Below are 15805 nucleotides of genomic sequence, written 5' to 3'. Positions count from 1 at the left end.
CCCGAATAAGGTCAAGGCGTGAAATTTATTTTGTTATCTTCAAAATAGTCCTAGAGACTTTCTAAAAATGATAGACGGATTTATTTTATGATCAGTGTATCTTAAAATGATTTTATAGAGTTAAAATGCTATTTTCAGTCATTCGCTCAAAAAATATTTTAAAAATACAGCTGAAAAGCAAATTTCGAGATTTACGTTCTAAAATTATTATTTGTATCAATTCCATCTTTTCCGAGAGAGATATTTACTAATTAAATTCATTTTTGGAAAAGAATAAAGAATGATTTGGTAATGTAATTGCCTAATTACTAAACTACCCTTTCTTGGTAGTATATAAACCTCACCCCACCCCTATTCTTTCTTTTCCTCGCCCGAACTCTCTCTTTTCTCTCATTCTCTCATTTCTTTCTCTCTCTCTCTCTCACTCTCGGTATTCTCTCTCTCTCTCTCTCACTCTCGGTATTCTCTCTCTCTCTCTCTCTCTCTCTCTCTCTCTCTCTCTCTCTCTCTCTTCAATCCTTCCCTTGTTCTTCATCATTTTTCGATTGTGAGACCATGGTTATGTGAGATTTTGCTTCATCTATCTATATATATAGATGCATGTTGCTATCTCCAAGGTTTTTGAAAAAAAAATCCAAAGTTGGATTTGGTGGTTTTCATTCGGTTCTTATGAAAACAAAAAGGGTTTTCATTTGGTGAGTGATGATGTTAAAATCTGAGCTCTAATATCTTTAAATTAACTTTCTATGTTTGCATGTGGTGTTTTACCTAAAATCGAATGGATTTTTGATTTGAGAAGTTATTAAGTTGATTTTTGTTGATTAAAATGATTGTGGATTATTGTTTTAGGATAATAGTGAGAAATTAGAATGGTTATTGGTTTAAAGAAATGAATTGATAATTGCATGAAAGGTTTGAGTATAAACGAATACGTTTAGTTTGATCTGTAAAGACAATGAGTCGAATGGTTAAGTTAAGGTTTAAAACAAGTTGAAATTGTGATTTAAAGCTTTGCATGTCAAAATCGATCTATGCATGTGTGTTTTCTTGAAAAACCCGAATATGTCTTATGGTTAAAAAGAGGGTTAAGTTGATTTTGAGGGTTTATATGCTAATTGCATTAGTTACTAGTGATAATCGAAATGAGAACTTGGTTACATGGTGCTTGTGTTCGAATTTTTGATAATTAAAAGAGGATTTTGATTTTCGATTTTATTGTGATTATGATTCGGTTTTTGGATAAATGAAAATGAATGAGGCTTGATTGTGTAAGTGACTCTTGTATTTGCATGTTACCAAAAGAGGTTTATTCGTGCTTGATTATGTTTGATTGAAATTGAGTACACTTGGTTGTATTTAGTTGTAAGGGCCGAATGGTTTATAGGTATAAAAGTAATTGCTTTGATTCCAATATCTTACTAAGTGAATGCATGTGTAATTTCTAAGAATTATTTGATTTATTTTTTTGCATTGGTTCGAATTAAATGATGAAAATGGAAGGATTGAGTCGTCTTGATAAGAGTTTATATAATTGATATGATAACTCGAGTATAGAGTTTAGATTTAAGGATTATATGCTATGTGCATTGCGTGATTCAATGACTATTTGATTAAAGTATAAGGGTATATGGTATATGCGTGCCTTGTGTATATGATTGAGTATATATATACTCTTAGGGTATTGCGATAAAGGAAATTGTTAAGCGTTCTGGGAACGTCGAGTGAGAATCTAATTATGGTTTAATTGTTGAATTGTAGATTCGGAGCGTGAAGGTTCGGGTTAGGAAAGGTAAAAGTGTACTAGGTGGCAGTAGTTCAACCCTTATGAAACAGGAAAGCGAATTCAGGCAAGTAACTCTACTTACTTGAGTAAATTGTTATAGAGAGGGTATTGTTCATGCCATGATAGAGTATTGAACTTTTATAGCGTTTGTACACCTATTATTGATACGTGAGATACCCTGTAATTGTCCTTTTGAACCTGCTATTGATAAGATTATTGTTCAATCCTTTTAGTAACCTTTTCTTATCCCAATCACTTGTTAATACCTTGAACTTTTGTGAACCCTATAAGAACCTTTATGACCCCTTTGCGTGATAGTCCTTTATCCCTTTGTGATCTTATCTGTAATGATCCTTGAAACCGTTTTGATTCCCTAAACAGTGTACCTTGTAATCATTTGATCAAAATTCCTAGCATTGAACTTTGCTTATCTTTGATTTATTCACTTTCTTTGAATTCTTGAAATTGAACTTAAGAATGAGTTTTGACTTGAAAGAGTCTGAATGATTTTATATTTTCGGCAATGATAAAATGAATCTAGTAAATCTTTCTTTTCCAACACAAGGTTTTCCAGACGAATTCCTGATGGATTGGAATTGAGACGTAAGAGACTAGTGGGACTAGTCCGGTCATATAAGAGGCTCGCGGGGATGTTATATAGTTACTTGCTGAGTTTTATACTCATATGTCTTTGCTTTGATTTAACCATGGCAGTTAAGTAAGAGGATGACCAGGCTTAGGCGCACTGCTCGTAAGAGCGTACCTGATAGTCCCTACCATGTTGAGGGCTTCCAGATGCCAGAGCAGGTAGTACAGGTTATGTGTGAGCAAGCGCTTAGCCAGAAAAGTTGTAAAGACACAATGTGTTATCTGTCGGTTCCATGTCGGAATCAATTTTGTAAATTTGGTTTTTATTTTGGGTTATAATTTATATATTATGGTTGGTAGTTGTAATCTTGTCTCAAACTTTATCCTGTTTGATCCTGTTAGTAGTTAATCGGGGTTTATGCTTATTTTATCATAGTTTAAAGGTGTGTGGGTCCTCATTTCCTAACCCCGAGATTGAGGGCGTCACACGTGTTATTATACATAGTATTTACTATGGTTTGAGGTGAAGTTGGTATTATACCCACACTTAGGGGATCAAATCTCGGATCGGTTCGGTTTTTAGATAAAACTGGAATCGGAACCGGAAGTCTTTGATTTTTAAAATTAAAAACCACAACCGATCCATCAGATCGATTTCAGTTTTAAAAACTCTGGATCGGTTTATATCGGTTTCAGTTGTAAAACCGGTTAAAAAATGTATTGCATAATAAAAAAAATTAAATAAATAAGTAGTTCTGCAAACCAAACTTATCGTCAAAGTAGTATTTTATAGGTGTCAGCTAATTGCAATTTGCAAGGCTATATGAGAGCAATAACTGATTATGTTATAGTGTTATTGGACTTGTTAATATTTTGTATGGCCCAATAGATAATCTTTATTTTTTGTCAAAAGGTCTAATACAATTACAAACTGTCTGCTACGCTACTGCTAGGCTGCTACTGCCAGCCAGAATGTTAATTAATTTGATATTTATATGTATACATATATTTGTTAATTAATTATATATATATATATATAAATAATCGATTCAGGTCATTTTTTCTCAGATCGGTTTGGACCTAAAATCGAAACTGGAAAATTATCATCAGATCGGGGTTTAAACTTTTCGGTTTCGGATCTGTTCGAATTTTTGCGGATCGATTTTTTACGGATTTTACAGGTTTTCGTTCGATTTCGGCTTTTGTTCGGTTTTTTGCTCAGCCCTACCTACACCTCCCTACCCACACTATTTCAAATACGTTGGATCCATATTACGAACTATTAGGATTCGAAAAAAAAAACTCTTTTTTCGGTCCCTTTCCTCGGTTGTTTTCTGCCAGATTACGGATAATGTGTGTTGTACTGTTGTTATCTAGTAGACCAATACCATAATTATAAGATTGGTTTGTCTAGTATATGCCAATGGACACGTGCTAAAAAAGTATGATTGATGAGTTGTAAAAATTTTATTGGTGGAGATTTTTGTGCATATAGGGGGATTATCATTATTAATAAATTATCCACCAATATTTTGTGGACAGCTCATCAAAAACTAATTTTTAGTATAAGGCCACGGGCACACCGGACAAATTCTTATAAGATTTTTCGGGTATAAGTTCGTTCTTAATTAGCTTGCGTTTAATTTAGAGAACTTACAATTAAATGTGACGGCCATAATATTCCAAATCATCCATCTACTTTAGCGTGACATACGCTGCTGATTTTGCAGTAAAGCTCTTTCAGTTGGGCCTTGGCCGTGTGTGGTGTGTATTAAGATGCGTGCACAACGGCTAGTTGTACTGACGTGGAGGGTTGCCTCCCTGCTCTGCTTCAAACCACCAAAAACTTCAAAAAATAAGTTATGACCAATGATCGCAAATACGTGATTAAAGATTGCAAAAAGTTCTATGGAAGTATTAGAAATTAAATCAAATTATATTTGTTGTAATAATATGCAAGGGGCAATAGATAGAATTTTTTGTTTTATTTAAGAAATTATTACGGTTAAATTCACGTGTATGTATATACTATATTATTTTTGCTAAAAACAGATTATAAATTAAATCCCCATAAATAAGAATGAAAAATATTTTCTTATATATCCTAAAGTTGTTCCGATCGCAGTATACTTCTTTCAAATTAACTTTTCAATCAAAATTTGTTTTTTCTTTTCGTGGAAAATTTCACACAACTAATAAAATTTAAGAAAAAAAGTAAGTATAAAATAAAGTGACATAAGAGAATTTATTTTTTCCAAAACTCTTTCTTTATCGTATAATCAGTAGCATATGACACGAATTGTGAAAAGAGAGAAAAAGATATTACAAATAGTTCCGAACAAAAAAAATTGTTCTGAAAATAATGTTTTCCGTACCGTGACCACTGCATTCAAATAAAAAAAATGTTAACAAATAAATAATTTCAACAATCAGTTAGCAAAATGCCATTTGCCAAACATAAAATAAATATGTTTATCTACCAAAGGCGCGGAGCCGGAGCCACGCAATGTGAGTATGTCCGAGGAGCGCCCACCAAAATTAGTGTTTTTTTGGTGGTATTTTAATCAAAAAAATGTAGAAAAACAATCCTTTTTATATATTATCTGGCCACCTCTAACGTACACTTTTTAAAGAGAGACCCGAATCAGTAATTGGAGGAATGTTTGAGGGCATTTCGGGAAGAATATACTCACGTCGCCGCCTCTCTCCGGATTGCAACCCCTGTCTTCTTACCCAAATTATTTTTAAAGTCGGATATGCGTGGAGATAATCCGTTAACTAACTGAGCTATCTTTTATCATAGTTATGACCTTTATAAATCTTAGTTAACTTTTGTGTCTGATAATAATTTTTCCATTTTATTTCACATCCATTCGGTGCTTTATCATTAACGAAAATTTTTGTAGCACTTATTTGATCAACTGCCTTAAAACGATGCACACGAGACAATGCTTAGCAAACCTTTACACATGAGTAGTGTAAAATGTTAAATACTCGAATCGGTTCTAACAAATTTTCTCAGATTATAATTTGAATTATTGCTAAATTTCTTGATAATAAGATAATATCATGCTTTATAAATTAAAATGTGATAAATATTGTACATGTCGGTAAAATTTATGCTCCTAATTTATATGAGGAGTGCTAGTTGACCCAAATATTTTCCCAAATTTTTTTTTACCAAATGACGTGGTTGACACGTGCCTCATTTTGGTTCGTGGGCGCATATAAATGCACGCGAGATTCCATATTATTATTAAAAATATTGTCAATACTATTAATATGACACATCAGATTTAGGAAAATTTTTGAGAATTTTTTTTGAAATATCTAGCATTTTCCAATTTATATTATTTATATATTTTAGTTCAATCTAGCCCATAAATTAAGTAAATTTGGCAGGTAAATTAACAATGAAAGCAGGAGTTAAAGCCAAATGGAGTTGTTAGTTAGGAGCCTAAACTTTCAAGAATGAACTGGTAACATGACATGACTAGTACCCACCACTAATGCATGACCAGAAATGCAATGAAATTAATTAATCAGCAAATTAAGAATTAATTAAGTTAGTAATTATAGCACCCGAAAAATACAAGTTTAGTCATGTACAACTAGCAGTTACTACAATATTTCCAAATGTGTCAAAGTTGTGAACAGCTCAGAGCTTATCACACTCCCCTCTCAAGTTCCAAACTCCAATAAAATCACTTCTGTCTCTAACACAATTATACTAACACTGCTGTACAGATTATGACTTGTTCCAAATTCTTGAAAAACCAATAAAAAGAGGGAGACACTGAGCAGAAATATTGCTAAAAAAGATGGTGAATTTATATTTTAATTTGTGTGTATTGTGTTCATTTGTTGTTTTGGCTCATGGGTATTCATCAAGAAGCCTTCCAATTGTGTCATTTGATGAAGGGTACTCACAACTCTTTGGTGATAGCAATCTTATGATTCTTGATGATGGAAAATCAGCTCATCTTTCTCTTGATGAAAGAACAGGTTTTTTAGCTTTAAATTCTTTTGTTTATGATGTTTTTAACTTAAAGATTGGATTTTTATTTTCTTGTTTATGTTGGTGGTCATGAATTTGCAGGGTCTGGATTTGTGTCTCATGACCTTTATCAAAATGGATTCTTTAGTGCTTCAATCAAGTTACCTGAAGATTACACAGCTGGGGTGGTTGTTGCATTTTACGTAAGTAATCAAGTTTACATAACAACACTTAGCCAAAAATTTAAAATTGAGTGAGTGTGTGTTTACTTAATGTTTGCTCTATTATGTACAATTTTAGAATTTTGAGCATGTTAAAACTGTTTGAGCTTGAGATATATTGTGATATCTATTCCAGTCTGCATTGTTCTTTGAGTCTTACATATGGTGTGAATTAATTGAATCCTAGGATGATGAATCGATTTAGGTCATGCTTGTGGATATATTTGAAGTTTATTAGCTTTTTTCTGAGAACTTTGCAACAAAAGCTCTTGATAGAACAAGTTTACATTTTTTTTTATTTTAATAAAAATTTAATCTTGATCAACTTTGAGTGAAGTTTTAATCATGATCAATGTGTTCACATTTGGGTTAATTATTCAATTAAAAAATCAACCTAATCAGAATAGATTTTAGATATTGTGTGCCTGCTAAATTACCTTAATTTGTTTGATCACAGATGTCGAATGTAGACATGTTTGCAAAGAACCATGATGAGATTGATTTTGAGTTTTTGGGGAATATTAGAGGCAAAGAGTGGAGACTTCAGACCAATGTGTACGGGAATGGAAGCACAGGTGCAGGCAGAGAAGAAAGATACGGTCTCTGGTTTGATCCTTCTGATGATTTTCATCAATACAGTATATTGTGGAGAGAAGATAAGATCATGTAAGAAAATGAAACCTTCCCAAAAATACTCTTATTCAAAAAAAATTCTAATTATATAGCGGATCATTTTGTTGGACATTACCATTTTACAAGTAAAAGGTGCTCCTAGTTCTAGGACAGCTCTAGAGCTTGATTCACATCACTTCCCCCATACTCAAAAATATTTAACCACAAAAATATGATATTTCCCAAGTGTATTCTTAAGGAAAATTTCCTGAGTGTTTGAGTGGTGATATTGCAGATTTTTGGAAAAAGAATATTAGAAATTTTTGTTGTACCATTTAAGCATGATGTCTTTTCTAGGAACTTATGCTGTGACACTGCAGCAGTGATTGGTATATTACTCTGCCTTTCAATCATGATTTCTTTGACATGTTTAGCCTAGATACATGATTTCATATTGTTACTGTGAATGATATTAAAATGATGTCGGTTAATTTAAGAACTAATGCATGTAACTTAATATTTTAATATATTAATTTTAGAGAATATTATTTAAAGCCGTCACAATTGTTTTTTTGGTATATAACATAGTTTTTGTAAGTACAAGGGGAGAGGGAATTGATAATTCATAGTTTTTGTAAGTACAAGGGAAGAGGGAATTGATAATTCATAGTTTTTGTAAGTACAAGGGAAGAGGGAATTGATAATTCAAACCTATGATCTTGTCTTGGGGGGAGGGGAGCGATGCATCTTCATTGCTAGAGTATTAATTTTTTTGCTCCTTGGCTATTCCTTTTTTACTTCCCTCTTAATTAGTAGGTTTTTGTTTTTAATGTTTTTATTTGTTCTGCAACTACAAGAGAATTGAGCTGAGAGATTCCTTTGCATTAATCATTACTGTCACTACCCTTCCACTTGCCCTTGTTTTTTACCCTTGTCTAATAATTACATTTATGAGCAGATTGATCACAAGATATTGAGCTTCTGTTTCATGATAAGTGCATTGGTCTTTTCTTGTTTGTTTATGGATGTTTTTATCTTGCTTTACAGCTTTTACATAGACAATGTTCCTATAAGAGAGGTCAAGAAGACAGAAGCAATGGGTGGGGACTTCCCCTCCAAGCCAATGAGCTTGTATGCTACAATATGGGACGGATCTACTTGGGCTACGAATGGGGGTAAATATAAGGTCAATTATAGATATTCCCCTTACATTGCCGAGTTCTCCAATTTTGTTCTTCACGGTTGTGCCGTGGATCCTATCGAGATGTCAGCCACATGTGATACTGCATCGAAGTCTCAATCTATTCCCACCGGTATAACAAATGAAAGTAGAACTAAAATGCATAACTGGAGGAAAAAATACATGCAATACTCCTATTGTTATGATAAATCCCGATATCAGGTTCCTCCTTCTGAGTGCGTAACTGATCCACTAGAAGCTGAGAGACTTGGAGGATTCGACCCTGTTACATTCGGTACAAGCCATCGTCGGCATGGTAAAAGACACCGCAACATCCGATCATACCGTCATGGAAGGAACTCTGTTAAAGGACTTTAACTTACATTTTGCTAGTGATCATAGGTATCACAATCCTTTGCAGCTTTATATAGATTATGTGTACAGAGAAAAAGCAGAAAAGAGCACATTGATGTGGTATTTGGGCGACTTGAATTGATGAATATATGTACACATCTCTTGGTTTTAACTTAATCCCGTAATTTTTTTTTTAATTTTGCTAGTGGTCAGAGGATAGGGGCTCCCTAATTTCTAAGTGTGATTTCAGCATAATTAACTATCAAGTTAGGTAAGCATAATTGGTTTGGTTTACTCTGCAAGTACGTTTGTCTTCCACATTAACACCAGAATTTTAGGTGTGCTGGGTCTGGTGACTTGATCTTTTCAGTTTACTCAGATTTGTCGTGGTGTGACGTTCATTTTGGAATCCTGAGCGAATTTAATTGGTGGATGGCTTCATTAACATTATTTGACATGGTTTACGCGTTACTGGTTCCCGGAAGAGTTAATATCTCCATTGCATTTTGTCAAATGTCATCCAAAAACCAAAAAAATGACCCTTTGATCTGTCAGTATTTCTTTCTGTATTTTCTTTAAAACACATGCATACATGTATTCCAAATGACCTTCTAATGTGGCTAATGAGCCAGCTCAAACAATTTTGTCAAGAGGGTAGCTCTGTAAACTGCATTGAGTTTTTGAGGCAAGTCTAAATCTTAGAATTTACAGGTATTATGAGCAGTACAGCGAACATTACATATCTTGGTAGCTGAAATTCCCACTTTTTGTTAGTATGAAATTTTAAATATTGAAGTTTTTGTGTAGAGTTCTTTTGTTATGTACACGACAATTGTTCTGCAACATATTAAAGCGTAAACTTCAATCAGTTCCACTTCTCTATATCCAAAGTTACCATACATTTAGATCAGGTATGTTTGCAACATCTTATTCTTTTGAATAGTTTTTCGTTTGTATATATTTTATTTAACTTCATTAGTATGAACTAATTTGATAATCAACAGTAGCAGAAAATATATTATGTAAGAGCTATATTGTCTACCCAAAATGACTTTCTGATGATAAACATTAGCTTGATATCTTATTCAACAAGCATTTTGGAGCATCTTGATTGCATACATGAATCAAAATGGTCTCTCAAGACTCTACATGACATTGTATAGCCAATCTGATGTGCACCATTTGTGCAGAACATTTGCATAAACATCATAGAAAACAACATCAACTTCACTTGAAGAAATTTGCATGGACATAAAGCCTTGCCCATCGTAGTATAATTTGTTTTCTACGGGATCCCACCGACTTATATCACCTTTCCACGCCTTTGATCCTCCTCCACTTGTTAGATATTGCAACGAACTGTACATAAGTTCGACACTTCATTATCGTAAAATACCAGAACTATTAGCATCATTTACTTAGCAAGTGATTGACACAATAAGTTTACCTGTCGGAAGAGGAAATGTGTTCCAAGCAATGGTCATGTCCATTTACGTAAAAATCTACATTATTTGCCTGAAAATTCGTAATGGTTAGGAACTAGACAGGAACAAAGGTTATCTTTGCAGCTTTCTTAATGAGATTGATTGTATATATATAGAGGCTGCATATTTTTGCACCTGAAGAAGCGGCAGAAGTTGAGAAACAAGCTCCTGGGTGTTACCATGATGTCCAGCACTTTTAATAGTATGGTGACCTACCACTATTTTCCATCTTGCTGTTGATTCTCTTAATGCAACATCCAGATCCTATCACAAATAACTTGGTAAATTTATTACCTTTACAGTTTTTACTGTAATTTAAACAAGTTCCATGCTTTTACTTATATTTGCAGAACTCTTGTTCTTCTAATTTTGTGTTTCAAATTCATTTTTCAGTCCACCAGCAACAAAAGCAGCTAAAGTAGCTAGAAATTACCTTGAGGAGTGTAGAAATATATTTGTCCCGGGGAAGCACACCTCTCCAGTCATAAACATGATCCTCGGGGTCACTAAAATATTTATCTTGAAATGGAGTGGTGTCAATGAAGAAAAACTCTGCAAACTCTAGAAAACATTTATAAATTTTGTAAGATATAATGCTACAAACTCTTAAATCTTGATGATCCCAAAACTTTTCCGGATCTTACTAATGCGGGAGTCTTATAATTTGGTATGAATTTTTAACATTAAGTCGGAATTTGGTAAAAGGAAAGCATATCTTACCTGCTTTTAAAATATATGACTTCAGGCAGAACCATCTGCTGTCCTTTATTGTGAGAGTAGGACTCAACTGTGCCAATGCATCCCCTCTATAGTCATGGTTCCCTAACACTGCAACACATCAAACAAACAAAATCAGTGACTCCAGTGATGGCAAAGATTCACACTCACATTGAACTTATTATTATTTGAGTTTAATATAATTTAAAATTGAATCATATAAAATTTAGTAAATAGAGGAGCTAAGAAAATAGAATTACCTGTGTACCATTGCTTTTGCAAGCTTGGTGCTGTGTAGATATTGCTAAAGGATTCCTCAAATGCTGGATCGTTCTCATCAGTCAAACCATCATCATAAAAATTATCACCAGTTGAAATGATAAAATCTATATCTAATTTCCCTGCTATTATCCCCATCTGCAACAATTGTTAAGATTAAAGAAGTTAATGTAATGGGGGTATTAAACAGATGCATTGTGACTTGACAAAGTTAGAAAGATTTTATTTGTGAGATTTATATAAATGCAAGATTCATTATTATTAATTGCACATTAGTCGATCAGATATATTTGAAATTCGATATTTTTTTGTCAAGAATATTATTCGATAATTATTCCTTATACACTAGTGTTTGTGATTAGCAATTGCGTCAAGCAATCAAGTAAATTAACAGCAAAATCAAAGATACTGGAGTATTTTCTCATTAAGACCAAAATTACATCATAGAACTGCTTGCGTACATGTCTTAAATTAATCAAGAAGAGAAGCAAGACCATTAATGCTGAATTGCGTAGCTAATTCTCTCTTTTCGGTTTTTTGTTCTATCGATCACATATCCTTTTTCAAAATGCTTAAGTAATTAGTAAACTAATTACCATCCTCCACATAATCATGCTCTCAATATCAACCAACTTAAAATCTGTATCTCTCGTATACATGTGCTCCACATAATTAAAGTCTCTAAAAATGTTTTAGTTCCCAAAATTGAGTTATTGTAATGTAATCAGTTATTTTTCTTATTAATGAAATGAATATCTCGTGCATTAATATTAGTTTTACTAATGAAATAAGGTCACTTATTATTATTATTTGAGAACATATTCTGGATTTATTTGTGAGATAACTCTTCTCATATTACTTCACCGAAATTTGGTCATTTCTCTAATAATTAGCAAATATACAAATTAATTAGTAGTTTGAAACGGCTAGATAAAGTTCTCCCGAAAGCAAAATACACATAAATATTATCACTTGCTTGAAAATAATTTTATTAATGGGCTATTAGTAAGTAAAAGTTGAAGTAAATTTCATATAAAATCCAAAATAACATAATTTGACATGAAACACTGCTCTTCAAAGACCAATATAAAAGTACGTGAATACTAAATTTTTTATTAAATTTAAATAAGTGTAAATGAGTATCAAAAATATTAGTTAATTAGCATATTTGCTTATACACTTCAAATACGTGAGGTTAACGTGTAGCTACTATCTATGGTACTAAATTAAAGTTTACAAGAGATATTATGAATGATTAGAAAATGCCACAGTAACAACTGGAATGTGATTGGCATTCGTAACATTCGTCTTATACATACCAAACTAAAAGAAGGAAGCACAGATATATATTTTGTCCAGATCATGTAAATTGTAATAGGTAAAACGCTTTACGATTACAAGATTCAAAATATATCATGTATATACGAGGATAGAAAGAGAATAAAATTTGTAAAATGCGAAGATATTGTACTTCTTAATTACGTTGTGTTATGCAGAATATTGATTCTGGGATTTTACTTTGAACAGCTGTAACAAAATTAAAACTTATATGAACACATTTAAAGATCTGCAAATAAGTTGAAATTCAAGTGAAAACAGTGAAGAGATGAACCTGGTGAGCAATTTGAGACTGGTTGTAGGCTCCTCGTCTTCCCCAGTCTCCGACAACCAGTAGACTCAGTGATTCGCTGCTGAGTTGGTGATGGAGCGTCTGAAGCTCAGATGTCGCAGAATGAAGGCTAACAAGCAAGCAACAACAAATCCATAATAATAGGCTCATGGTTCTATAATTTATTGTAAAATGAATGTGATTAGTGAGAAACTTATGCATGAGCTTTTCAACGATGCTTAATTTGTTTTACTTATGATGGTTATATATACCAGCTGCTCTGGAGTTCTCATGTAACTTTTGTTTCTTTTGTCATTTTTCTTCTTAAATATAGTATAGAATTAAATAAGTAAAAGACATATATAATATAAATTATTATTAATTTTATATTAAAATAATAATGTATGTGCTATGTATATTTAAAGAGTACGTATCTTTATATATATAGTAAATTAGCATTTTCACTAATATGTGAAATGTGTGGATGTATACACTTAAAGTCTAAATAAATATATCATTCAAAAACTAAGCGTTGGAATGCTCAAGTTACTTTGAATTATGAATAATGTTAGAGATTTTAAATTGATACCAAAATGAATTCAAATATCATAAAATAATTAAAAATAATAGACCACTATATTCACATGAGTTTTACCAATCAAATCATTTCAAATTATCAAGTCATCATTATCATATTATTTGAAACCAATTTTTGATACCCAATTTAGTATATGATTTGTCTAATGTGTGCTAATGGACAATGCTAAACACTAAAATATATAAATTTTGAGTGCTTTCATTAGTATAGTATGGTTGTGAATGTAAGGGCTCCACCATCATTAAGAAGTATTGAGTAATCAAAATAAATCAAAATTATAATAATTTGTACTTATCCCGTGTACGCCATAAAAAAACCATTTAGTATATAGCAGAACTATTTTGTAATTAGGAAGCATTAACTATGTATGATTACTTTGTTTAACATTATTTCTAGATATCTAAACTAAATACAAAACATACAAAGTTGGCATGACTAATAAATTAGGTGTATATATTTTATTTTTCATTGATATTACACAATGTGTATAGACGAACAATACATTCTATATCCACAAATCAGAACCGGAAGATTGAGATAAGAAGCAAGCTTACATAGAGGGGGACATGTATGCATATATGGTTCAACAACGAAGGTTCATATATCAAGTCCAACTGATGTGAAGTTCATACTTTTACGCATGCTAATTCATTCTCTATGCAATTTATTGCACCTTGGATTCATTCGTGCACCACGGAACTCGGTTTCATCTTTTACGGCGCACATCTATCACTAAGTTTGTTCATCTTGTGACGTCCATGAGTAGTATAATATTTTTCATTCATGCATAAAAGATTGAACTTTGTGCTCTTTCCGGTACAGCCAAGCGGCACTGGTCGCATATAACATTGTCGTCGAAAAATTAAGTTTATAATATTTGAAATAAAAATTGATCGAGGAATTCAGTTAGCTATTACTCATCCGAATTATTTATCTAGAGTGCAAAAGTTCAAATTACACACTCTGCTTTTTCTTTTTTATAATCTTTACTACAAATTAAAATAATCATCGCACAAACTACTTTATATTTTGAGAAACAGTGTTTTATCTACGTGTATAATATAAACTTAACACCTTAACATATCTCATCTATAAACGTGAACATAATTTATTGATTTGATGTTAGCACGGTGTTATTCATATTTTACCAATATTTTAAGAATGGTTTGCAATATCTCAGGGAAACGGACTATATCACTCATTTTTTTTTAAAGCAAACGCCCAAAAAGCTTTTATTGCAATTTAGACCTTAAAACATCGATAAGACAGGAAGTCATACAAAGTCATTCTTTAGGATCAGACATTGAAACCAGCCTTTCTAGCTATAATGTGAGCCGTTGAGTTCGTTGAACTCCTAACAAAATACACAGAATAGAACCCTAAGTCCTTAACCAACAACCGACAATCAGCTATGATAGAGCCAAGATACGAGGAATCCTTCTTCTTGTTATTAAAAGCCTAAACAACAGTGTGAGAGTCCAACTCTATATGAACCTGGTGCACAGACCTCTTCTTCAGTCATGATAAAGCTTCCCTAAACGTCACCGCTTCAGCAATTTTTTGATCTAAAACCCCAGCAAAACTTCCCCAATACCCAGCTAGTTTAGCTGATGCAGCTGCATCAGCTGCATCAACAATATCACTCCCTATATTTGTAGACAACTATAATTTCTTTTTTAGAGCGACAAATATGATTATGAAGTAAATGTTGGAATTAATATTATCATTTATTCCAATATTAGTTTGCTTCAAAAGAAAATTAGTATCTTTTTAAGTGTGAGTCTTTTTATATAAGACTTTTCACTTATACGACATTTTGTATTTGAGACATTTCTCTTTTAGATCTTCTAGATTTCATCTCCCCCATCCTCATTATTTGTGACCTATGTCCTTTTAACTATCTCGGATTTACAAATTTTCACTCCTATAAAAGGAGATCTATACCCCTTTTTTTCGAGAGACAACCAAAAATCGCATTCTCATTATACATACACTATATGTAGTATGTGTATATTATACACATACTTTGGGCAATGATCAACATGTGTTCTCTATATGTCTCCATGTACTACATTGATGATGCGGATGTCGTGTAACGCTGGAAGTTGATTGTCATGAGTCCGTGTGTACGTAGCGGGGCAAATTTAACTTTAGCGAAGTAATTAATTTCACGCCACGACTTTTATTCAAATAAGTAATCCTAATATTTATTTGTTATTATCGATTCTTTCATTATTATTACTTTATCATTTGATGAAGAATTTTTATGATGTTGACCACATGAATAAGAGTTTTAGCTTTATGCTTATTTAAATATAAGGTCGAGTTCTCGAACATATTGATTTTTGAACATTTAAAAAAATATTTCATCTATTTGTTGATT

The 15805-nt window shown here is 32.4% G+C and overlaps 2 protein-coding genes across 3 annotated transcripts; one reads left to right on the top strand and one right to left on the bottom strand.

Moving 5' to 3' along the window:
* The first annotated feature begins 5999 nt into the window (after positions 1 to 5999).
* Positions 6000 to 8907, top strand: LOC141684766 (putative xyloglucan endotransglucosylase/hydrolase protein 27). The gene is made up of 4 exons (XM_074489884.1): positions 6000 to 6376; positions 6471 to 6571; positions 7047 to 7255; positions 8249 to 8907. Exons 1-4 carry the CDS (start codon positions 6193 to 6195, stop codon positions 8757 to 8759), a joined length of 1005 nt encoding a protein of 334 aa, XP_074345985.1. The 5' UTR covers positions 6000 to 6192; the 3' UTR covers positions 8760 to 8907.
* Positions 8908 to 9778: 871 nt separating this feature from the next.
* On the bottom strand, positions 9779 to 13104 carry LOC141684632 (purple acid phosphatase 3-like). Of its 2 annotated transcripts, none has more exons than XM_074489699.1 (7): positions 12828 to 13104; positions 11197 to 11353; positions 10940 to 11047; positions 10653 to 10771; positions 10355 to 10483; positions 10183 to 10250; positions 9779 to 10094 (listed from the first exon to the last, which is right to left on the bottom strand). In XM_074489699.1, the coding sequence occupies exons 1-7, from the start codon at positions 13044 to 13046 to the stop codon at positions 9881 to 9883; spliced, it is 1014 nt and encodes a 337-aa protein (XP_074345800.1). In that variant the 5' UTR covers positions 13047 to 13104; the 3' UTR covers positions 9779 to 9880. The 2 variants fall into 2 exon arrangements, with proteins under 2 accessions (XP_074345800.1, XP_074345798.1); XM_074489697.1 differs by having other exon boundaries at positions 9787 to 10094; positions 10653 to 10780; positions 12828 to 13094.
* Positions 13105 to 15805: the final 2701 nt, after the last annotated feature.

Source organism: Apium graveolens, chromosome 9, assembly GCF_009905375.1.
Source record: "Apium graveolens cultivar Ventura chromosome 9, ASM990537v1, whole genome shotgun sequence".
NCBI classification, from domain to species: domain Eukaryota; kingdom Viridiplantae; phylum Streptophyta; class Magnoliopsida; order Apiales; family Apiaceae; genus Apium; species Apium graveolens.
Note: the sequence above shows the minus strand (reverse complement) of the source record. Positions and strands in the feature narration are given on the sequence as shown.